Consider the following 26,039-nt stretch of genomic DNA (forward strand, 5'->3'; position numbering starts at 1 on the left):
GTAAGGTCTCATGATGGAAACCTTTACTACAGATCTCTGGAGGTTGAGAGAATTGAATTTGAAATGCAAGAGAAAATTAGACTATACAGCCAGACTGTGATTAAGAAAGGAAAACACAACATCAAGGAACCTGGTGTTGTACGAGTGGCTACTGAGGTCAGTTACTTCTTTGGCTACAAGGACCACAGGAATAAGTCCACCATAGACACTAGGAGAATCAAACTCACAGCAGAAGATGTTCTTGATATAAAGGTGATGAGCAGCCACACCATACAATGACACAGAATAGACATTTCCATGCCAAAATGGAAGAAACAGGGCACACCAAGGAATTATCAGACCACAGCAACACAACCCCCATTGGCATAAACACCAAATGCTACAGCTTCATATCCAGCTATAGAGCTCATGATGTCATTCACTGGTCTCCGAAGGACAAAGGTAGCTCCAACCCTCCAGTTCTCCTCCAGTTCTATCACATGAAGCACACATTGCCTCTCCTTAGACCATCTCTCTACTCCTTGCCTAAAACTTTCTTGAGCACAAATAATATGTGGTTCTGGCTTCTACTACATCCACGGATTGCCATTCCACCTTAGGCTTCATTTTCAAAGGTCCATAGAATGAGCTCTCAGGATCCTTGGAAGTTCTTTGATTCAGGCACATTGTCTGGCCTCACTGCTATCTGAAACTGTGCAGCATTCAAGAAGAATGCTTTAAAAAAAATCCCATACTAGCTCAAAATCGAGAATAAATAAATACATAAATAAATGTTAATTATTTAGGGGTAGACTCACAAATCAGAATCCTCTGCTGGAACAGAGAACAGGAACTGAATCCTGCAGCCAGAAAAGAGGCCAGATGCATGTTTTACATGGCATAAATAATAGAAGAGGCCACACCCAAGTGGATGGATAATATAAAGGGTATTGGCTGTAGGATTTCCTGCAGCACAGCATGACTCAATGACCCATCAATCTAGCATCTTTCATGCCTAAAAACTATAGGGAAGACACTGTCGAGTTCTGCTGATAGCTTGAGGTATGATTACCCTAGCCCTAAGCTAAATGATGTGCTGATCATGGGGAAACACTTCCTTGGGATTTGCATTTGTGGAACAGGGAACACGACCACTTAAGGCTTTCTGTCTTTAATTAATTTTATTGTTCACAAGGTGAGCCCATGAAGAGTGAGATTTTGCCCTCGGGACACCTTTCCTATTGTCACTGTACTTTCCCTGCAGTGATGCTGATCTCTAATATTTACAACTGATTTTTCTTTTTTGAATCAGGGTCAATGTTTTATGTCTTGGAATTTTTCCTGCCAAATAGCATTTTATATTTAAATTCAACTTTACACATATTGAGGGCATTTATGCACCGAAACTAGATTCTTGGCCAAACTGTCTCATGAATGGCACCTTTTACAGTTTCAATGGAAATCTTCCACCTCTCTGAAATTGACATGAACTGGCCTCCACCCCCTCTGTCAGAATTCTTGTCTTCCCTGCTTCCAAAAGAATGTACTCATAAGCTCTGCTTTCAGCATAGAAGGACTTTCCTAGTCCTAAGGACCAAACTCTTCCACATTCTAGCCACAAAACTCTTCCAAATGCCTAAAACCCATGTGACCAGGATCATTATAACAATGACCCAACTCCTGGTATCAATTTTCTTTCCAAGCTTACAAGTTATCAAAGACTTGTAGCTCAAACAAAATACCTAAATAAAGAAACTTAGAAGAAAGATTTATTTGGCCCACACTTTAAAGGAATAGTTCATCATGGCATGGAGATCTGAGAACATTGAGCCTGCAATGCCTGATAAATTTTGTCAACAGGCCGGGCGGTGGTGGCGCACGCCTTTAATCCCAGCACTCGGGAGGCAGAGGCAAGCGGATCTCTGTGAGTTCGAGACCAGTCTGGTCTACAAGAGCTAGTTCCAGGACAGGCTCCAAAACCACAGAGAAACCCTGTCTCGAAAAACCACAAAAAAAAATTGTCAACAGAGGGAAGAGAAACCACTAAATGCTTGTACTCATATGACCATCTCCATTTTACACAACCCTGGATCCTAGTCCATGGATCCCACAGTGGTTAGGGCCTCCCAAATCTTTAACCCAATCAAGATAGTTTCTTTCTATCATGCCCTGAGGCCTGGATCTAAGGTGATTCTGGATTTCATCAAGCTCACATTTGACACTAATGTTTCCACAGATGCATCCACTTGTCTTCAGTGAACAAAGTTAGGAATCCCTGGTCTCTTTCATAACAGCAAACTCCATCCTGCAACAATCACATTAGTGGACACTACACTCCAAAGACACTGAGGTTGGTGATGGCAGCGCCTCAGAGAACCTAATGGATGCGCAGTCTCTAACAAAGGCCTCTGAGGCTGTATACATTGTAGGATCCATGGATGAGACCATGAAGAATTTCCATTGTACTGTGAATGCTCCCCCAGCAGCAAGACAGGTCAAAGCCAAGGCTGCTCCAATGAGTGGTAATCTGCACGAGTCACTATGGTAACACATCACAGTCACCTCACAGCATGGTGAACCAATAGTATGGAAATGTTTTATTAATCTGCTATGTTCTCAGTGGGAATTAATTAATAAAACTTAAGATTTTCTTGTTCATGGCTTTTCAATTAAACAAAAAATAACCAAAAGCTGAAAATACTTCATGACCAAAGCAGCTTATAGAAAAAAGATTTGGGAATGGTTAGAGTTTCAGAGTTAAGAGTCCATGACCATCATGGCAGACGGCATGGCAGCAGCAGGCAGGCATAGCACTGGAGCAGAGTTGAGAGCTCACGTCCTTAGTGACAAGGAAGAGAGAGAGAAATAAAACTGGAAACAAATAAAACTTCTTTTTTAGTAGAAGAAGAGGAGGAGGAGGAGGAGGAAGAGGAGGAGGAGGAGGAGGAGGAGAAGGAGGAGGAGGAGGAGGAAGAGGAGGAGGAGGAGGAGAAGGAGGAGGAGGAGGAGGAAGAGGAGGAGAAAAGACCTCAAATCCCATTCCAGTGTCACACCTCCCACTCCTTCTCAAGCAGTTCCACCAAATACAGCCACCCATTCTCATTCTAAGCACCACCACCATTCCACATCTTAGTGGCTCTTTTTCCAGCCAAGCACAGTTCAGTAGAAACACTAAATCCTTGTCATTGATTCTGTTCTTTCACAGAGGGACAGGTGGACACTTCCTGGTTCCACGTGGCCCACTTTCAAGAACACGGGGTGGTCCTAGAAGTGCCAGCCAAAGTGGAGCAGGGCTACACAGTCTTGGAAAACCCAAGCTTCTCCCCAATTGGAGTTCTACTAAGAATTATGCCTCCTGTCAGACATTTCATCCGCATCACTTCTGTCACGTTGATCTACTATTACCTCAATCTCCAGGATGTCACCCTTCATCTCTACCTGATCCCCAATGACTGGACCATTCAGAAGGTAACACTGAGGACCAGAAATGTGGGGCTAGGGTGGATTGACAGAATACTTGATAATATAGCTATCCCTTTGGAGAAATTCTCCACATAGAGTGGGATACAGTTTATAAGGGGAACCCTGGTGATTATGAGTCTGCAGTCTTCTTGGCCCCCTCACAACAGAGGTTCTTCAACTGCCATTAACACCCCTTTATCTCTACACATCCTTCTATGGCCTCTTTCCACCCATCAGAAGAATGGAAATTCTCCGTATCCAACATGAAACCAACTCCCTTCTTCTCTGTCAGGGAGGGACACAGTCTCCACAATGACCCTGACAGAGGCCAATAATTTGCAATCTATATGGCAGAATACAAGTCAGAAGGTTTCCCTGGAGCTGACATCACCCCATCACACAAAAATGTACTGATCAACCAACACACCTTATTCAGACCAGTTAACTGTTGCATTACTGAAATCTATTTAAGTCTCTGTCTGCAATGTTCCCTAGGCCATTGATGAACAAGAAATGAGGTTTCAGTTTGTTCGAATACACAAGCCACCCCCAGTAGACTCTCTTTGCATTGGCTCGCGATACATAGTGTCTGCTTCCAAGAACCTGGAAATCATTCCAAAGGTAAGCATCCAGGGGTTTGCTATTCTACAGGATCAGATGCCGGATTTGGGGCACATTACAAGGATTTACAGCAAACTGAGATTGGGGAGAAATGATTTGGGCTTTAGGATGAGCAAGAAACCTTCCAAGTTAAGTGGAAAGCAATTTAAGGGATCACACAGAAGGTCTGGTGAACTGAGGAGTTGGTTTGAATATGGCACAGAGAAGGGCAGAGCCTACCGTGCAGCAAATCCTGGGTCAAGGACTTCAGGATGACCTCTCATTCATCGTGATTTGAATCTGAAATGTCTCCTACAGGTGTAAATGTTAAACGCTTGATCCCCAGTTACTGCTAGTGTTTGGGGAGTTGTGGAAACAAATATGTGAGGCCAACAATCACAAGCAGGCCACTAGTGGAAGGCCTTGAGAGCTATAGCCTCAACCTGTTCCTCACCTCAAACTTAGATTCCTGATCATATATAACAAGCTATGCCACAAGCTCCTGCCACAAATAAGAGAGCTCCAGTTTACATGCATTTCCATCATGAAACTAAACAACATAAGCCCTCCCTTAAGTTGTTTCCGCTATATTTTTGTCAGAGTGATGAGAAAAGGAATAGTATGTGGGCTAAGCTGGGCCCATTAGCATTCTCCATATCTTCTGTTGCTACATTCTTTCTATGTCCCCTTTCACAATGTTCCAGCCTTCTGAGTAAAGATGTGCATTCAAAGCTATAGGTTAACTCATTGCAAAAGACACACAGTGCCTAAGCCAGGGTCTACTATGGTGTGCAAAAATAAGAAAGCACAGGGGTGTGGAAAACACTTGTTCTCTTGAGTAGAGGCTTCTGAAACAGAATCTGTCCTTGCCCCCTTCAGGAACTGGAGCTGTGCTACCGGAGCTCCAGGGAATCCCAGCTCTTCTCTGAGATCTATGTTGGCCACATGGATTCAGAGATTAAACTGAAAATCACAGACAAGAAGAATGGAAATCTCAAATGGGAAGCCTTGCTGAATCCAGGTAAAATTAGTTTAGATCCAGATACTCAAAAGGTTGAAAAAGGCAATGAATTGGGAAGGTGTGTTGTCATTAATTCTTGGTGTCATGAAATAGTCAGATCAGTTATGTGGCTTTTGCTAGAACCAAAGCAGGAGGTTAGAGTTAGAGTGAGTGCAATGGGGGAGAAGCAGGAAAAGGTAAAGATAAGAGGAGAACAGAAGAGGAGCAGGGACAGAGGAGAGGAGAGGGAGAGAGGCCAAAAGGAGGAGAAGGAGGAGGTGGGAAGCCTATTCCAGGATGGGCCTCCAGTGTCCCAGTTCCTCCAACTGTGCACTCTCATGGTTTCCAGTACCATTCTCAGGGTCCATGCAATTATGAGTGCACTAGTGTGTGTGTTCGTTCATCACACCACAGTCCTCATGACAATTACCGCTGCAGAACCAACCTTTCAACATATGATCACAGAACATGTTACATCCAAACCACTGCATACCCTACGCCCCATTTTCTCAGTCCTGCATCGTGATTTCTACTCCCAGTGCCCTAGAAATGACAGATTTTGAGATGCAGAAAGCAACTAGTAACAGTTCACATTTAAATGTGAACAGTGAAAAGGAAGAGATTTTTCCATCAGGAGATTCTTAATCTTAAATTCCCTTTGTCTCTTGGCAATATTTTTAATTTTTATTTATTTATTATGTATACAATATTATGTCTGTGTGTATGTCTGCAGGCCAGAAGAGGGCACCAGACCCCATTACAGATGGTTGTGAGCCACCATGTGGTTGCTGGGAATTGAACCCAGGACCTTTGGAAGAGCAGGCAATGCTCTTAACCTCTGAGCCATCTCTCCAGCCCCATCTTTTGGCAATTTTATACATGCATACAATGCATTCTAGGAATTCCATTCTAAAGAAACCTTATTAACCTCCTGCCAGCCCCTCTTCTTTTCTACAAATCATCTCCCCATATTCATTATTGCTTGTGTCTTACAGAGTTTAAGTAGGATCCTCTGTGTGCCTGAGGGTTTTGAACTTCCCAGTAGGGAAGCAAGTGAGTTCACCAGTGGGTACAGATGGATTGTATACACCCTCTTCTCCCTTAATCTATTATTTGTCAGTAGTAAAGCCCTAAGTAGCACGGCCCCTGTGAGCTGCTTCCCCATGTCTAGGGCCCTACTTGTGTGGGTCCAGAGGCAGTAGGTGCAGGTGCTAAGAGTTCATGATGGCCATGGTCATGTCATGCTTAGAAGAGACCACAACCTCTTATCTATATATTCTCCATATGTTCTCCATATCTTCACAGCCCTTCCCCATATCTTTTGTCCCTACATTCTTTCCAATTTTTCTTCCACAATGTTCCTAGATCCTCGAGGAGTGATATAATTGTCTACTAATAGGGATTAGTACTCAACCATCCCTTAGTCTCAGTATCCTGCACAGCAGTAGGTATCTGCAGGCACCTCCATTCACAGCAAAGAGAGGCTTTTCTGGAGAAGACTGAAAGTAGCCTTTGTCTCTGGTATAAACATTGCTATTTACAAGAGAATTGACACCATGTTCCTTTATGTAGGCAGTAAATGTAGTTTTTCTAAGGGCCTAAGACCTTCAAAGACCTGGGTTTGTTTGTTTGTTTTAATTTAAAAATGAGAGAAAATCATAACAAATTTTAACCTGTATTTTTCTAATTTCTAAGTGTTTCGTACACATATGTGTTTTCTCTTTTAAGAATTCTGCTGCTACTCCTATGGCAAATCTCAGAATTGTGCCATTTCCTTGCTATTTAGGTTTTCTGATCCATATATATTCCTATTACTAATATTCTGTCAGATGTTACCTGGGAATTGTTCACCCATTCTTAACTACACCTTCACTCAATAAGTTTCCTTTGATCTACAGAACTTTTTGAGTGTTCTGATATCCAATTTGCCAAGTTTTGGTTTTATTTCCTGTGCTACCAGAATCTTATTCACACAATCCTAACATATACTGATTTGTTGAAATGTTCTGCCTATGTTTGTTCTATAAGTTTCAGGGTGTTGGGGCACAAATTAAGGTCTTTGATCATTTATAGTTAATTTTTTAAAGGTGTGATCTAGGCATCTAGTTTAATTCTTGCATACAGTGCTAAGTAGTTTTACAGGACCATCTGTTTAACAGGTTGTCATTTATACAAATACATTTTTGGGTTCTTTGTCAAAGTCAAGGTAGGTATGGTTGAATAAACTTTTATCTAGGTTCCGAGTCTATTCTATTGATCTGCACATCTCTTTGTGTCAATACCATGCTGTTTTTACTACTAAGACTCTATTATTGGTTTGAAAGAAGTGTGATGAAGTTTTCTACAAAATCATTTTTTATTCAGAATTTCCTTGGAAATCCTATGTCTCTAGTGGTTCTGCATGAATTTCAGCATTTTGCCACTTTATTTTAAAGAATCATTAGAGAGGATCATCTCTCCTTTCTTCCAGGAGACCTCAGGCCTGCACAGCCCATGATCCCTACAGTCCACAAAGGTCAGTAACACTTATACAGAGCCAGAGAAGCCAATAGTATTCCGCAGATAGATCATCTGATCCTTGAGAGAAGGTCAGTGAGAAAGGAGGGAGCCTCACTTTGCAAACCTTACCAGGACAGGTAGGCCATGTACCTGCCCCAGGGCAGAGTTTCTCTTATGCCTCTTGGCTTCCCATGTTGAACATAACCCCACCCTATAGCACGAATAATAAATACCCAGAGACAGATATTGGGGTTCAACCTGAAGATCAGAAAAGCAAAGCGGACAATTACTGGCTCTCATCACTACCTCAGACTGAAATGGGGTGAGGTCCTGTCCACAAACTTCCAAACTCCACAACCCACACTTCACAGTACACTGAGATCCTGTCTCTTTCCCCTTATATTCCTTTCTCTACCCAGCCATATCACTCCTGTCTCCACCTCCCTAGTGCTGGGATTTAAAAAAGAAATGTTATCCCAAGTTCAGGGATCAACTGAGTGTGAGCTCTATTTCTCTTTAAGACAGATTTAATCTTGTGTAGCCCAGGCTGGCCTAGAACTAACAGAGAACCCTCTGCCTCTGTCTCCCGAGTCCTGCGATTAAAGGTGTGCCACCATTCCCTGGCCTGTATAGCTGAATAGTATGACTGCTTTTCTCACTCATCTTCAGGCAAGCTTTGTTTATTAAAACACAAATAATACATTACTATACTACCCACTCCCAACCTGAACACCTTACCATACACCCTTCCTCTTAGTTATGCAGAGTGTCAGACTAATAACTGGCCTCAGGAAGGATACAAATATTTTTTCTCTTGACTTCCCAGAGGAGGAAGGGAACCAGGGGTGCACAATGCAGATGAAATACGTTAAAAAAAAAATTAAAACAAAAACTGAGCAGACAGTGGAAAAAATCGTGGAGGACCCTTTCTGTGCTCAGTGTCAGTCTTCACTCCTAGATGCTCCTGCCTTGCCACACTTCGTGGACCAGCATCGGGAGCAGCTGGTGGCCCGAGTGACATCAGTGGACCCTCTCTTGGACAAGCTGCATGGTCTGGTGCTGAGTGAAGAGGAGTATGGAGCAGTGCGGGCTGAAGCCACCACCCAAGACAAGATGCGGAAGTTCTTCAGCCTCAGTCGGTCCTGGAACAGGGCCAGCAAAGACCAAGTCTACCAAGCTCTAAAGGAAACACATCCTCACCTGATCATGGACCTCTTTGAGAGGTCAGGAGGTGTCTCTGTGGGATCCTGACATCTTAGTGGCTGAAAGGTGCACTCTTCTTTGAGTCCTGGCTCTGCCTGACCTTCCTTTGGCCCTCCAGTTTCTCCATCTATAAACCAGTGGCCATCTGAGTTGCCATTCAAATGGCAATGTTCCTAGGACATCTCTTTGGGACCCAGACGTCCCCTCTTGCCCTTCCCCATCCTGTTCATATGGGATGTGCATCTCAGGAAACTTCCAATGGAGCCAGCAAGTCTATTCAGCCTTGTCCAGCTGGCTTTATGGCCTGAGTGGCCATCACAAAACCACCTGACCAACCGTGATACAAGCAGAACTGGGAGCATGGGAATGGAGACAATGAGATGGTGCTTTCCCTGGAAAGTGAATTCTTATGAATAGGAAAGGAAGGATATTTCCCACCCTCAGTTTTTGTTGTCTTTATTCATTCTATTTCTATTTTCAGGTCTTGAACAACTTACTCATTTACTTCCCTTGTTCTTTGTGTGATTTAAATGTTTTAAGGGATTTGTTCATTCCTCACACTGTTTGGATTCTCCTGGATTTCTTTAAGGGATTTATTAATTTAATCTCTGAGGACCTCTATCATCTTCATACAAACTTTTAAGACCTTTTTCTTGTGCTTTAACTATGTTGGAATATTCTGGCACTGCTGTGGTGGATAGGTGGGCTCTAGTTGAGATATATTTGCTTGGATGTTATTGACTGTATTTTCATACAATCATCTAGGCATCTGGAACTGGAATGATTAAAGGTCTAAATACTGATATCTGGATTTGTTTTGCTTTGGGTAGGTGTTTGTACCTTGGTTACTGTTTATTCTGACTATGGGAGAGTGTGATGGGTGTTTGCTGCCTGGTAGTAAATTTTTTTTTACATCATTAAAATCAGTTTTATTCTTTAGCATTGTGGAGAATTCAAATAATAAGCCTTGTATTTGTAAAGAACTTAATTTACAAGTCCCCCCTCTATTCATTATGTTGTTGGGTTCTTTTTTCTTTTTTTAAAGAAAAATATATATGAAGGCTCCAGTGTATGCAGTAATTATACAGGAAGTCTCTCAAGAACAAGGGCAGAATCTGTCAGACTTCTGTTACTCCCCAGGTCTAGGAACAGGAATGTAATCATTTTCAAGAGCCAATTCATTTAATTCACAGTCAGAAGTGGGCACAACTGCTTCCACAAGTGGAAAGAGTTTAAGAAGCTCTGCTCTGTCTTCCTGAAGACAAATAAGAACATTGTTCCTCACAGAGAGGTCTCTGAGTTACACAGCTAGCATTGGCTCCACAGAGTAACAAGCCAGTGTATGGAAACTGGGATGTGATGAGCTTAGGAGGAACAATGACATCATAATAGTAAAGACAAGTGACAGGGGGGCAGAGGGTGTAAAAATGCAACAATCATAAACAATAAATGAATTAGCAGAAAGAACCAAAAATGACACAGAAAAAAAAAAAACATCAGGGTGGTACCAGACCAACTAGTTTGTTCTGATAGACCATGAAGTGTCTATTCTCTCTGAGATGCCATGCTCTGGTTTCTAAACTGGAGACAGTGGTATTGTACTAACTAATAGCATCACTTACCTCGATTCATACCTCAGAGGTGTGATTTGAGGAAAATAGCCTGTTGTATGATGTCTGGTACCTTTCCTTCTGCCGACCTGACTTTCCCCAACTGGTAGGAAATTTTATGCACCTAATATGTGTGGTCAGTGAGGTTTCCCAGTAAAACTTATTTCTTATCATTGAAAGCTGACTCTTAGGAATGGGGCTAGGCTGAGAGTCTGAAGGAGTTCACAGGAGGGAGGAGATCAGTGTTCAACAAGAACCTGCTTCTTTAGTCTCCTCTGAGACTAAATGAGAGGAGAAACAGTAAAAAGAGGTCACTCACAGGTAGGCTATAGCACTGGGGGTGAGACTGGATTGGATCTAGAGGGACAGAAGGAGAAAGGAAAATCTATACACAACCTACCTGCTTACCTGGCAGGAGTAGCCTGTGGGTTATCAGGCAGTGTCTGCTGGAATTGGGGGCTGGGATAAAGGAACAAGTGGGGTAAGGAGGCTGGGAGGGGAACGTCTGTGGGATCCACAGGAGATGGTGGCAGAGGAGGAAGAAAAGCTGAAAAACAGGTGCTCTGTTGCAGAGATAGTGATGAGACTGGGGTATTGGGTTCGAGGGAGAGGAAGGAGTAGTGAAGGTCCTCAGTTAGCTTACCTGTTTCCATGACTACACAGCTGGTGTGATCACAGGAATGAGTGCCAGCTGGTTTGGAGGCTGAGCTCCTGGGATGAGTTGGGGGAAGGAAGGTTGGAGCAGAGGATCTTTGACATTTGAAGGAAGTGTCCTCAGAGGGGAAAGGAGACCACAGTAGGTGTTCCTTTTAGTTGGAGATGAGACTTGGGTTACTGGGAGCTGAGGAGGAGAGGAGCCCTGCAGTCAGCCTAGCACAAAGGGATATGCCTTCTTCTCTAAGCCTCGTGGAATTTTCCCAAAATTGATAATATACTCAGACACAAAGCAAGTCTCAACAGATACAAGAAAATTGAAATAATGTCTTGCATCCTGTCAGATCACCATGAATTACAGCTGGATCAACAACAACAGAAAGCATACAAACTCATGGAAAATGTGAAACTATCTTCTCATTAAAAAAAATAGATCAACACAGAAATAAAGAAATTAAAGGCTTTCTAGAACTCAAGGAAAATGAATACATGATATACCCAAACTTATGGGACACAAGGAAAGCAGCGCTAAGAAGCAAGTTCATAGTGCTAGTGAATACATTAAAAAACTACAGAGATCTAATTCTAGCAACTTCACAACACACCTGAAAGCTCTAGAACAATAACAAAAGAATTAATCACACTCAAGAGGAGTAGATCGCAAGAAATAATCAAACTCAGGGTTGAAAATAGTAAAATACAAACAAAGAGAAAATTTTTTTTTATTGAAGTATATTTTTTTTATTTTTATTTATTTTTTTTTAATTTATTTATTTATTAAAGATTTCTGTCTCTTCCCCGCCACCGCCTCCCATTTCCCTCCCCCTCCCCCAATTAAGTCTCCCCCCAGCCCGAAAAGCAATCAGGGTTCCCTGTCCTGTGGGAAGTCCAAGGAACCCCCACCTCCATCCAGGTCTAGTAAGTTGAGCATCCAAACTGCCTAGGCTCCCACAAAGCCAGTGCGTGCAGTAGGATCAGAAACCCATTGCCATTGTTCTTGAGTTCTCAGTAGTCCTCATTGTCCGCTATGTTCAGAGAGTCCGGTTTTATCCCAGGCTTTTCCAGACCCAGGCCAGCTGGCCTTGGTGAGTTCCCGATAGAACATCCCCTTTGTCTCAGTGTGTGGGTGCACCCCTCGCGGTCCTGAGTTCCTTGCTCATGCTCTCTCTCCTTCTGCTCCTGATTTGGACCTTGAGATTTCAGTCCTGTGCTCCAATTTGGGTCTCTGTCTCTGTTTCCTTTCATTGCTTGCTGAAGGTTAATATTCAGGAGGATGCCTATATGTTTTTCTTTGGGTTCTCCTTATTTAGCTTCTCTAGGATCACTAATTATAAGCTCAATGTCCTTAGTTTATGGCTAGAAACCAAATATGAGTGAGTACATCCCATGTTCCTCTTTTTGGGTCTGGCTCACCTCACTCAGGATAGTGTTTTCTATTTCCATCCATTTGTATGCAAAATTCATGAAGTCCTTGTTTTTTATTGCTGAGTAGTACTCTAATATGTATAAATTCCATACTTTCTTCATCCATTCTTCCATTGAAGGGCATCTAGGTTGTTTCCAGGTTCTGGCTATCACAAACAATGCTGCTATGAACATTGTAGAGCATATACTTTTGTTGTATGATAAGGCCTCTCTTGGGTATATTCCCAAGAGTGGTATTGCTGGGTCCAGGGGTAAGTTGATCCCGAATTTCCTGAGAAACCGCCATACTGCCTTCCAAAGTGGTTGCACAAGTTTGCATTCCCACCAGCAATGGATGAGGGAACCCCTTCCTCCACAACCTCTCCAGCAGAGGCTATCATTGGTATTTTTGATTTTAGCCAATCTGACAGGTGTAAGATGATATCTCAAAGTTGTTTTGATTTGCATTTTCCTGATCGCTAAGGAGGTTGAGCATGACCTTAAGTGTCTTTTGGCCATTTGAACATCTTCTGTTGAGAATTCTCTGTTCAGATCAGTGCCCCATTTTTAAATTGGGTTGAGTAGCATTTTAAAGTCTAGTTTCTTGAGTTCTTTATATATTTTGGAGATCAGACCTTTGTCTATTGCGGGGTTGGTGAAGATCTTCTCCAAGTCAGTGGGTTGCCTTTTTGTCTTAGTGACAGTGTCCTTTGCTTTACAGAAGCTTCTCAGTTTCAGTAGGTCCCATTTATTCAATGTTGCCCTTAATGTCTGTGCTGCTGGGGTTATACCTAGGTGTAACACCCGATTTGGTGTTACACCCTCGGTACAGTTCGCGCGCCACTGTACCGAACGCGAGTCGGGCAAGGGCCTGGAGATTGAAAAGAAGACACAGAGAGACCAGGGTCATTCGGAAGGAGATCAGCCGAATGCCACTTTATTCAGCGTTGGGGGAGTTTTTATCTACCTGACTGCAGCACAAGGATCTCCGCCCAGGCAGGTGGGAAATTACCATATTATCAATGGAATGAATGCCCTGCAGCTAACCACGATCTCCACCCAGGCAGGTAGGAAATTACCATATTATCAATGGAGTGAATGCCCTGCAGCTAACCACCAGGCGGGGCAGGCATAGCACAGAAACACACAGGAAGCTTAGTAAGTTGATCATAAACTGTCCCCACAAATGCACCACAGGAATAAGGGAGACCAGGGCCCTACAGGTCCCCCTTTTGTATAAATTATGACTAGGCCTGTCTTGGGTGGCATTGGACGTCAGGCAATACCCCTTACCCGTCATGGGAAAGCATCCAGGTCAAAACACATTTCCTGTCTTAGGTTGAGGCAGCCCCCCAAAAGCCTTTCCCGTCTTTGGCTCACTAGTCATCCAACACCGAGTTCAGCCAGATTTGTGCTGAAAGATTCTCTGGGGCAATAGCTAAGGGGACTTGCCACGTGGCAACATTGACCTGAGCTTGCCTTTGGCTCTGGCATCATGACCATGAAGATGATGCTCCAGCATATGTAAGCATCCTTTAAGGAGACTGTGCTTGCTCAATTCTTAATAATTCTGCCCAAATTGGAGCCCTTTAAGTAAGGTCTCAGCACTGGTGAAAATAACCCTGGTATAGCTAACTAGAATAATTTTAAGAGCCAATTTGTAAATTGTACACCTCAGGGTCCGTAAACAACAGCAATAAGCTTATTACTGTAACATCTAGCAGTGGTCTTTAACCACAACCAAGAGCAAAATTAACTGCAATATTCATATGTAAATTTAGCTCAATTTGAATGGCTACGGCATTTGCAACCTGCCCTGAGAAGGTATCCTTTGTGCTAGCAGGAAGCAACTGACTGACTAAAGAAAAAATCCAGCAGCTTTAGCTGCTGTGGCAGCAACAGCTGTGGCTGCCGATATTATGGGAAGGGTAGATAGGTAGACGGGCGAGGAACAATCCTTGGCACTCGGACCACCGCAGCCAGCTCCTCAGGAAACCCGCAACTCTTCAGTTGACAAGCCAGAATCTCTTTGATCTCTCGGCTCTGTCCTGTCTTCAGGCTTCTGGACAGGAAAATCCACAGCACGCACCAGCCGCTCAGGTACCCATATTGGATTGTCAGCATCCTGCGGGAAAACACAAACAGCCCCTCTTCCCCACACCAGTACAGGATCTGGACCATGCCAGGTGCCATCTGATAGATTCTTCCATTTGACATGAGGCATCCCGGAAGAATTTGGCCGCCAATGCCTGTCAGCGGCGGTATGAGATTGAGCATCAACAGTCAAAAAATTTAAAATGTATAAAATAAAAGATAAATGATCTCTGGGGGTGGAACCATATTCCCCCTTTTTTGTTTTATGCAAATAGGCTTTGAGCGTGCGATGCGCTCGCTCCACTATAGCTTGTCCTTGAGGATTATAAGGTATACCCGTTTTGTGAGAAATTGAAAACTCAGAACAAAATTTGGCAAAGCCGGTGCTAGTATAGGCTGGTCCATTATCAGTTTTTACAGTTTTAGGAACTCCCATGTAGGCAAAAGCCTGGAGACAATGACTTTTAACATCTCGTAATCTTTCTCCTGTGTGAGCTGAGGCAAAAATGAGATGAGAATATGTATCCACGGTTACGTGAACATATTGCATGCGCCCAAAAGAAGGAACATGGGTGATATCCATTTGCCATAAATGATTAGGGGCAAGCCCACGAGGATTAACTCCCAAATGGGGAACAGTTAAAAGTTCTGTACACAGAGAGCACTTTTTAACAATATTAGTGGCTTGCTCTCGAGATATCTTAAAATGAAATCTTAAAGATCCAGCATTGAGATGAAAACGATTATGAGCTTTTTCTGCAGCTTCATAAGATTCCTGACTAACTACATAAATTTGACGAGTAAGCTGATCAGCCAAAGCGTTTCCCTCACTCAAAGGACCAGGAAGGTCAGTATGAGCCCGCAAATGCCCTACGTAAATGGGTACAGATCGGGCCCAAAGCAAAGTTTGAATAGCCAATAACTGCATCTGGACTCGAGATACAGAGGCAATATAAGCTGCAGTTTCCAACGGTGCAAGAATTTTGCTTATATACTGACTGTCAGTAAAAAGGTTAAATGGAATATCAGCATATTTCTCTAGGGCCATCTGGACAGCAATCAATTCAGCCACCTGAGCAGAGTTAGTATTAACAGACTGAATATCAAAATCAGGAGGGGAGGCTACTACAGCTCTCCCGGTGGAAGATCCATCAGTAAACACATTTCGTGCCCCTGCCAGAGGCTGCAAAGAAATAATTTTAGGGAAACATACCGGATGATTTTTAAAGAAGGTGACTAACTTATCAGAAGGATAATGATTGTCTAACTTGCAGGGATTAGTGCATAAAAATAAAGTCCAATCTTCAGCAAAATTTTGTAACCAAGTTATTTCTGCCTGGGTATAAGGTGTAATAACCTTATCAGGTAACATTCCAAAAGTTTGCAAACTAAGCTTATATCCTTTCTGAATAACACGTAGCACAGCTGATGGGTAAGAGATAACAATTTTTACAGGCGACACATGTTCATGTACCCACAGGATGGGTCCTTGCTGCCAAAAAACTCCAGTAGGACTATGCTTGGAGGGGAAAATTATCAACAGCAGTGGCTGACTATAGTCAATGTAGTTAATATGAGCAGAGGCAAGCTTTTCTTCAATTAGAGTAATACATTGCCTTGCTTGAGGTGTTAACTCACGAAAGGAGGTTGGGTCTGGATTCCCCTGCAGAATGTCAAAAAGTGGTTTTAAGTCTCCAGTAGGAATTCCCAGACTGGGCCGGACCCAATTTAGGTCTCCAAGCAACTTTTGAAAATCATTCAAAGTTTGTAGTTTATCTAGGCGAAGAGTAACCTTCTGCGGTTTTACTCCTGTCTGCAACAGCTGATGCCCCAAGTATTGATATGGAAACTGTTGTTGTACCTTTTCAGAAGCAATAACTAACCCAGCATGTGCTAGGCATTCTTGCAAGTCAGCAAAAGCCTCAAGGACTACTTTTGGGTCCTGTCCAGCTAATAGGATGTCATCCAAATAATGACTTATATACAGTTGAGAATATTTATACCTAATAGGGGCAATAACCCGTGCCACAAACATTTGGCAAATTACAGAACTATTGGCCATACCCTGGGGCAATGTTACCCATTGGTAGCGCTTGTAAGGTTCTTTGAAATTTATAGAAGGTACACTGAAAGCAAATTTATCAGAGTCTTTTGGATGCAAGGGAATGGTGAAAAAACAATCCTTCAGGTCAATAACTAAAAGATAATATCCTGCAGGAATACCCACAGGCTGAGGCAACCCAGGTTGAGTTGCCCCCATAATTTCCATGCAATCATTTACTGCTCTAAGATCTTGCAATAACCTCCATTTACCAGACTTTTTCTTAATAACAAAGATAGGGGTATTCCAGGGAGAAGTGGATGGCACTATGTGTCCTGCTTCTAGCTGTTCCTGGACTAGAGTACGAGCAGCCTGTAATTTTTCTTTACTCAGGGGCCATTGCGCTATCCAAACAGGTTTTTCAGTTTTCCATTTTATAGGAATGCTTTCTGGCTGCTCTGCAATGGCCCCTAGGAAAAATTTCCTAACCCTGCACGCTGTCCAGGTGACTGTTGTATTATTTTCTTGTCTGCTAAAATCTGCACATTCCCCTGCAGATTTTTGCCTAAACCCTGACCAGGGACAAAGCCCTGCTTCGATAGCATACGCTGCACAGGTTCAGTGGTCAGAACTGCTCCCATAGCTTGCAAAACATCTCTTCCCCACAAATTAAGAGGAAGGTGTTCCAGGACAAATGGTTTAAAAATGCCCTTATGGCCTTCTTCGTCCTCCCAATCTAAATATTGAGTACTGCACTCTGGAGAACTGGCCGTTCCTACTCCCTGCAAGGTAGTAGAGGCTGGCTGTAGAGGCCAGGATGCAGGCCAGTGCCTTTTAGCAATCACTGAAGAATCAGCCCCTGTATCAGGAAGGCCTTGGAACCTTTTCCCATTGACTATTAAAGTAAGAGTGGGGCGATTTTCTAAACTAGAAACCCAATAAGCTCCAGGGGATCCTGTGGAGCCAAATCCCTTGTCTCCTCGTTCTTGTTTGAAGAAAGGATTAGTAGAGCGAAACATGGGCAAAAGCACTAGTTGAGCTATTCTCGCTCCTTGAGGGATGACAAGGACTCCCATACCAGCTTCAATCATAATTTTAATTTCTCCAGTAAAATCACAGTCTATAATTCCTGGTAAAATTTTGATTCCTTTGAGCGCAGAACTACTTCTACCCAAAACTATACCTACTGAACCCTCTGGGATAGGTCCAAATACTCCAGTCCCCAAGGCTTGCACACCCATTTGTGGGGTCAACACTACTCGGGCGGAGGTACAGAGATCTAGTCCTGCACTTCCTGAGGTGCCTCGTACAAGGTCGCTGACAGTGAGGCATTTCTCTGAGGAATGAATCTGATGGGAGCTCCTGCTCCACTCATGGCCCCGTACACTTGTGTTTTGGGGGCCCGGGGCAGGCCCCTCCCCCCGTTTTTTGACCTGGGGATAAGATTTCCTTGACTGTCCGTCTTAGAGTGACAGGCGTTGGCCCAGTGAACTCCCTTATGGCATATTGGGCAAACACCTGGATTCCTTCTAGGCTGATTAATTGCTCCTTTACCGGCAGGGCAGTTCCTTTTGAGATGTCCCGACCTTCCGCATTGAAAACAATTCCTAGGTCTAGCTCCACCCTGACCTTCCTTGAGGGCAGAAACAATGACCTGGCCCATCACATGGGTGCCATCAATGTCTCTGCATAATCTGATAAAATCATTCAAATCTCCATCTCTATGGGGGCGTAAGACTTGCTGACAGAACTTGTTTGCATTTTCGAAGGCCAAATGTTTAACGACTGGCATGGCTGAATCCACATCCCCAAAAATGCGGCTTCCCACCTGTAGAAGGTGGTCAATGAATTCAGAATACGGTTCTGAAGATCCTTGAAGGATCTTTGAAAGCTGTTCTCGTGATCCTTTGTTAGGTAAAGTTTTCCAAGCTTTAACGGCCGCTGCAGCTATCTGAGCATAAATTGCAGGATCATAAGCAATCTGTGCTTCTAAGCTAGCATATTGTCCTTCACCAGTTAACATGTCAAGGTTATTCTGGGGGAAACCTGCTTCAGCATTTTTGCCTGCAGTCTTTTTGCAATTTTCCTGCATTTCACCTCTCCATAACAAATAATCTCCCCCTGAAAGACAAGCCCTGCAAAGCTGCATCCAGTCATTTGGTATAAGGTTGAGGTCTGCAAAGGATTCCAATAAAGCTACAGTGAAAGGAGCATGAGCTCCATAGTCTACAACTGCTTCTTTCAACTGCTTAATATCCTTAAAAGCCAGAGGGTTATGTTGCCTGGTCCTCTGTCCCTGTTGATCAATCTTTTCCACAACAGGATAAATCTGCTTCTCTCCACTTAGATAATTTAACCTGTCCCGGATCTCTCGGATTTCTGCCTCTAAGTCCATAGGGGCAGGAGCAGTAGTGCAAGGATTATGCGGAGGAGGTCTCATGGAGACATCTCCGTTTGCTTCCTTCCTTTCCTCTTTTTCTAACTTCTTTTTTATCAGTGCGATCTCCTTTTCTAAAATTTCTTCTTCTTCTTCTATATCCTTTCTAATACTTCCTATTCCTAAAACTTCCTGTTCCTCAAAACTCTTAATAGAACTGACAGACTCTATTTCCTGAATCTCCTCAAGGGTTTTGTTTAAACTCTCTAATTGCTCTTTCACTTTAACATAATCACTGAGAAGAGCATCTCTGACCAAGCGCCATAGTGAAAATATCGCCACGGGGAATTCTTGTGGCCCTCGCTCTTTCAGTGCATTTTGAAGATCAGCCTTTACCTGCTCCCAATCAGTAATATTAAAACCCCCTGCATGTAGGAACCAGGGACTAAACTCTAAAACTGTCTTAATGATCTCTTGTGCTGTCTCAACTTTAATACCGGTGCCTTTATTTTCCAAAAGACCTAACAACTGGCCTGTTAACCGGCCCTTTAACACAGGAACAGAATAACTTGCACCCATAACCAATACACCCTCGCCACACAATTTCTTACCTGCTGGCCAGCCTTCCCGAGGGCGACCTCTCAGGGATCCCTACTTCCCGATCTCGCAGATGGGTCTAGTTGCCAATGATCATCCCAGTGGGGCCTCCAATTGTAACACCCGATTTGGTGTTACACCCTCGGTACAGTTCGCGCGCCACTGTACCGAACGCGAGTCGGGCAAGGGCCTGGAGATTGAAAAGAAGACACAGAGAGACCAGGGTCATTCGGAAGGAGATCAGCCGAATGCCACTTTATTCAGCGTTGGGGGAGTTTTTATCTACCTGACTGCAGCACAAGGATCTCCGCCCAGGCAGGTGGGAAATTACCATATTATCAATGGAATGAATGCCCTGCAGCTAACCACGATCTCCACCCAGGCAGGTAGGAAATTACCATATTATCAATGGAGTGAATGCCCTGCAGCTAACCACCAGGCGGGGCAGGCATAGCACAGAAACACACAGGAAGCTTAGTAAGTTGATCATAAACTGTCCCCACAAATGCTCCACAGGAATAAGGGAGACCAGGGCCCTACACCTAGGAAGCGATCGCCTGTGCCCGTTTGTTGTAGGGTACCTCCCAATTTCTCTTCTATCAAGTTCAGTGTGCTCAGACTGATATTGAGGTCTTTGATCCATTTGGACTTGAGTTTTGTGCATGGTGATAGATATGGGTCAATTTGCATTCTTCTACAGGTTGACATCCAGTTCTGCCAGCACCATTTGTTGAAGATGCTTTCTTTCTTCCATTGTATACTTTTAGCTCCTTTATCGAAAATGAGGTGTTCATACGTTTGTGGGTTAAAATCTGGGTCTTCTATTCGATTCCATTGGTCGACTTCTCTGTTTTTATACCAATACCAAGCTGTTTTCAATACTGTAGCTCTGTAGTAGAGTTTGAAGTCAGGGATGGTAATGCCTCCAGAAGTTCCTTTATTATACAAGACTGTTTTGGCTATCCTGGGTTTTTTGTTTTTCCATATAAAGTTAATTATTGTCCTCTCAAGATCTGTGAAGAATTTTGATGGGACTTTGATGGGGATTGCATTGAATCTATAAATTGCCTTTGGTAGAACTGCCATTTTTTCTATGTTGATCCTCAGAATCCAAGAGCAAGGGAGATCTTTCCACTTTCTGGTATCCTCTTCAATTGCTTTCTTCAATTCCTTAAAGTTCTTGTCAAATAGATCTTTCACTTCCCTGGTTAGAGTTACCCCAAGATATTTTATGCTATTTGTGGCTATCGTGAAAGGTGGAGCTTCTCTGATTTCCCTCTCTGCTTCCATATCCTTTGTGTATAGGAGGGCGACTGATTTTTTGGAGTTGATCTTGTATCCTGCCACATTACTAAAGGTGTTTATCAGCTTTAGGAGTTCTTTGGTGGAGTTTTTGGGGTCGCTTATGTACACTATCATATCATCTGCAAATAATGAAAGTTTAACCTCTTCCTTCCCAATTCGAATCCCCTTGATCCCTTTATGTTGTCTTATTTCTATTGCTAAAACTTCAAGCACTATATTGAAGAGGTATGGAGAGAGTCGACAGCCTTGCCGTGTTCCTGATTTTAGTGGGATGGCTTTGAGTTTCTCTCCGTTTAGTTTGATGTTTGCTGTCGGTTTGCTGTAAATAGCTTTTATTATATTTAGGTATGACCCTTGTATCACTAATCTCTCCAAGACTTTTATCATAAAGGGATGTTGAATTTTGTCAAAGGCTTTTTCAGCATCTAATGGAATGATCATATGATTTTTTCTTTCAGTTTATTTATATGGTGGATTACATTGATAGATGTTCGTATGTTGAACCAGCCCTGCATCTCTGGGATGAAGCCTACTTGATCATAATGGATAATTTTTCTAATGTGTTCTTGGATACGGTTTGTCAGTATTTTGTTGAGTATTTTTGCGTCGATGTTCATGAGTGAGATTGGCCTGTAATTCTCTTTCTTGGTTGAGTCTTTGTGTGGTTTTGTTATCAGATTGACTGTAGCTTAATAAAAGGAATTTGGCAATGACTCTTCTGTTTTTATATTGTGAAATACACTAAGGAGTATAGGTATCAGCTCTTCTTGGAAGTTCTGGTAGAATTCCGCATTGAAACCATCTGGTCCTGGGCTTTTTTTGGTAGGGAGGTTTTTGATGACAGCTTTTAATACTTCGCGACTAGCAGGTCTATTTAGATTGTTCACCTGGTCCTGGTTTAACTTTGGTATATGGTATTTATCTAAAAACGTGTCCATTTCTTTTGCATTTTCCAGTTTTGTGGCATACAGGCTTTTGTAGTAAGATCTAATGATTCTCTGAATTTCCTCTGTGTCTGTGGTTATGTCCCCCATTTCATTTCTGATCTTATTAATTTGCATATTTTCTCTGCCGTTTGATTAGTTTGGATAGGGGTTTATCAATTTTGTTGATTTTCTCTAGGAACCAGCTTTTTGTTTCATTGATTCTTTGGATTGTTTTCTGTGTTTCTATTTTGTTGATTTCCGCCCTCAGTTTGATCATTTCCAGTCTTTTACTCCTCCTAGGTGAGTCTGCTTCTTTTTTTTTCTAGAGCTTTCAGGTGGGCTGTTAAGTCTCCAATGTGTGCTTTCTCTGTTTTCTTTAAGTGGGCACGTAGTGCTATGAACTTTCCTCTCAGGATTGCTTTCATAGTGTCCCATGAGTTTGAATAGGTTGTTTCTTTAATTTCATTGAATTCAAGGAAGACTTTGATTTCTTTCTTTATTTCTTCCTTGATCCAGGTATGGTTCAGAAGTTAACTGTTCAGTTTCCATGAGTTTGTAGGCTTTCTGGGGGTAGTATTGTTGTTGAATTCTAACTTTAATCCATGGTGGTCTGATAAGATGCAGGAGGTTACGAATATTTTTCTGTAACTGTGGAAGTTTGCTTTGTTACCGACTATGTGGTCGATTTTTGAGAAGGTTCCATGAGCTGCAGAGAAGAAGGTGTATTCTTTCCTATTTGGGTGGAATGTTCTATAGATGTCTGTTAAGTCCATTTGATTCATTACCTCCATAAATCTCTTATTTCTCTGTTAGGTTTCTGTCTGATTGACCTGTCCATTGGTGAGAGAGGAGTGTTGAAGTCTCCTACTATTAATGTGTGCCATTTGATGGCAGCCTTGAGTTTTAGTAATGTTTCTTTTATGTACGTGGGTGCTTTTATATTAGGGGCATAGATATTCAGGATTGAGACTTTATCCTGATGAACTGTTCCTCTTATGAGTATAAAATGTCCCTCTCTATCTTTTCTGAATGATTTAAGTTTGAAGTCAACTTTGTTAGAAATTAGTATGGCCACACCTGCTTGTTTCTTGGGTCCATTTGCTTGATAAGCCTTTTCCCAGCCCTTTACTCTGAGTAGGTGCCTGTCTTTGTGGTTGAGGTGTGTTTCTTGGAAACAGCAGAATGTTGGATCCTGTTTTCGTATCCAATCTTTTAGCCAGTGCCTTTTTATAGGTGAGTTGAGTCCATTGACATTAAGTGATATTAATGACCAGTGGTTATTAACTCCGGTCACTTTTTTAGTAGTAGAGTTTGTGTGTTGCCCTTCTTTGAGTTGTGCTGGTGAAGGGTCTCTAGATGTTTGAGTTATTGTGGTCATTGTAGGACTCCTTGGTTTGTGATTTTCCTTTTATTACTTTCTGTAAGGCTGGATTTGTGGCTACGTATTGTTTAAATTTGTTTTTATCCTGGAAGATATTGTTTTCTCCATTTATAGTGAATGAAAGCTTGGCTGGGTATAGTAGTCTGGGCTTGTATCCATAGTCTCTTAGTTTCTGAAGTACATCTATCCAGGACCTTCTGGCTTTCATGGTTTCCATAGTGAAGTCAGGTGTAAGTCTGATAGGTTTACCCTTATAAATAACTTGACCCTTTTCCTTTGCAGCTCTTAATATTCTTTCTTTATTCTGTATGTTTTGTGTTTTGATTATTATATGGCGAGGAGATGGGTTTTTTTGGTCCAGTCTATTCTGTGTTCTGTATGCTTCTTGAACCTTCAAAGGAATATCTTTCTTTAGGCTGGGAAAGTTTTCTTCTATAATTTTATTAAATATATTTTCTGGACCGTTGAGCTGTACTTCTTCTCCTTCTTCTATCCCAATTATTCTTAGGTTTGGTCTTTTTATTGTGTCCCAGATTTCCTGAATGTTTTGTGATGAGAATTTGTTGGTCTTGCTGTTTTCTTTGATCCGTGTGTTTGTTTTCTCTATGGTATCTTCAGTGTCTGACATTCTTTCTTCTATCTCTTGTAATCTGTTGTTAGTACTTGTCTCTGTAGTTCCTGTTCGCTTACCCAGATTTTCCATCTCCATCCTTCCCTCGGTTTGTGTTTTCTTCATTGCTTCCATTTCATTCTTCAAGTCTTGAACCGCTTCCCTAACCTGTTTGATAGCTTTTTCTTGTTTCTCTTGGTTTTCTTGCGTGTCTTTGAGCGATTTATTCATTTCCTCTACGTTTTTGTTTGTAATCTCTAATTGTTTATGGCAGTTTTTCACCTCCTGTTTAAGGTCCTCTATTATTTTCATATAGTTCACTTTTGAGTCGATTTCTTCTAATTCTTCTGGAGTAGGGTGTATAATTCTTCTTATTTCGGGATCCCTGGATTCTGGTGGTGTCACGTTACCTTTCAGGTTGTTGGAGGAATTCTTGCATTGGCGCCTTCCCATCTCTTCCTTCAAATGGAGCCAGGAGAGGCCTGGTGTCTTGGTCCAGTCTTTGCTGTGATTGACTCTCTGGGTGTATCTCTTCAGTGTAGAAGCAGGAACCGTTCCCGTCCAGATGAACTCCTTAGCACCAAAACATGGACGCCTGGTAGTCCAATGACCCAAGGACAAAAGGGGGAACTTGGGGGCAGGGTGGGGACGAGTAGAACACAGGACACCGTGCCGCACAGGCTGAAGGTGCATGTGCTCCCTTAGCGGGGGTCCTTGATGCCTCCCCCTTAGGTAGGCTCTCACCGCTCTGGGTGGGTGGCCTTAGTGTAGGAGCAGAAAACTGTTCCTGAGCAAAGGACCTTGAAGAAAACGAAGACTGGGGGGGGGGGTCGTGTGTAAGAAAGACAGCCCTGCAGAAGGAGCTGGGGGAGGGGGATTTGTGCTCTCTTCCGGGACAATCCGCCCCTGGATAGCACACACTCACCCGTCCAGATGGGATTCCTCAGCAGCTAAACAGGGCCGCCCGGTAGCCCAATGATCCGGGGACCATGATTTTCCTACTATTACTTTCTGTAAGGCTGGTTTTGTGGCTAAATATTGTTTAAATTTGTTTTTATACTGGAATATCTTGGTTTTTTATTTATTTATTTTTGGTTTTTCGAGACAGGGTTTCTCTGTGGCTTTGGATCCTGTCCTAGAACTAGCTCTGTAGACCAGGCTGGTCTCGAACTCACAGAGATCCGCCTGCCTCTGTCTCCCAAGTGCTGGGATTAAAGGCATGCACCACCATTCCCCGGCCTGGAATATCTTGTTTTCTCCATCGATAGTGAAAGAGAGCTTTGCTGGGTATAGTAGTCTGGGCTTGCATCCATGGTCTCTTAGTTTCTGCAGCACATCTATCCAAGCCCTTCTGGCTATCAAGGTTTCCATAGAAAAGCCAGGTGTAATTCTGACAGGTTTACCTTTATATGTTACTTGACCTTTTTTCGTTTGCAGCTCTTAATATTCTTTCATTATTCTGTAGTTTTGTGTTTTGATTATTATATGGCAAGGGGATTTTTTTTGATCCAGTCTATTCGGTGTTCTGTATGCTTCTTGTACCTTCATAAGAATATCCGTCCTTTAGTTGGGGAAGTTTTCTTTTATTGAATTTTGTTGAATATATTTTCTGGGTCTTTGAGCTGTAATTCTTCTCCTTCTTCTACCCCTATTCTTCTTAGGTTTGGTCTTTTTATGTTGTCCCAGATTTTCTGGATGTTTTGTGATAAGAATTTGAGCATTTGCTGTTTTCTTTGATCAGTGAGTTTATTTCCTCTATAGTATCTTTAGCACCTGAGATTCTTTCTTCTATCTCTTGTATTCTGTTGGTGATACTTGTCTCTGTAGTTTCTGTTCATTTACCCAAGTTTTCCATTTCCTACCATCTCTTGGTTTGTGTTTTCTTCATTGCCTCCATTTCAGTTTTCAGTTCTTGAACTGTTTCCCTTACCTGTTTGATTGCCTTTTCTTGGTTTTCTTGGAGATCTTTGAGGGATTTATTAATTTCTTCTAACTTTTTGTTAGTCTTTTCATCCATTTCTTTTTTTTGGGGGGGGGGGATTTCGAGACAGGGTTTCTCCGTAGCTTTTGGTTCCTGTTCTGGAACTAGCTCTTGTAGACCAGGCTGGCCTCAAACTCATAGAGATCCACCTGCCTCTGCCTCCAGAGTGCTGGGATTAAAGGCATGTGCTACCATCACCTGGCTTTCATCCATTTCTTTAAAGGAGTTTTTCACATCCTGTTTAATGATCTCTAACATTTTCATAATGTTACATCTAAAGTCTATTTCTTCTACTTCTTATGGATTAGGGTGTTCA

The 26,039-nt window shown here is 42.6% G+C and overlaps 1 protein-coding gene across 3 annotated transcripts in view; it reads left to right on the forward strand.

Moving 5' to 3' along the window:
- Window positions 1-26,039, forward strand: part of LOC142860485 (NACHT, LRR and PYD domains-containing protein 1a-like) — a 116,517-nt gene that overhangs the window by 46,631 nt on the left and 43,847 nt on the right. Inside the window, exons 11-15 of one of the 3 annotated variants that reach the window (XM_075991809.1) lie at window positions 3,185-3,447; window positions 3,937-4,062; window positions 4,921-5,062; window positions 7,512-7,556; window positions 8,499-9,618. The exons of 1 other annotated variant lie outside the window; for it this stretch is intronic. In XM_075991809.1, coding sequence (XP_075847924.1) covers window positions 3,185-3,447; window positions 3,937-4,062; window positions 4,921-5,062; window positions 7,512-7,556; window positions 8,499-8,791 — 869 coding nt within the window. In that variant the 3' untranslated portion in view covers window positions 8,792-9,618. Of the gene's footprint in view, window positions 1-3,184; window positions 3,448-3,936; window positions 4,063-4,920; window positions 5,063-7,511; window positions 7,557-8,498; window positions 9,619-26,039 lie in introns of those variants that run through there. One more of the 3 variants, XM_075991810.1, reaches the window with a different exon arrangement.

Source organism: Microtus pennsylvanicus, chromosome 11 (assembly GCF_037038515.1).
Source record: "Microtus pennsylvanicus isolate mMicPen1 chromosome 11, mMicPen1.hap1, whole genome shotgun sequence".
In the NCBI taxonomy this organism is placed as follows: domain Eukaryota; kingdom Metazoa; phylum Chordata; class Mammalia; order Rodentia; family Cricetidae; genus Microtus; species Microtus pennsylvanicus.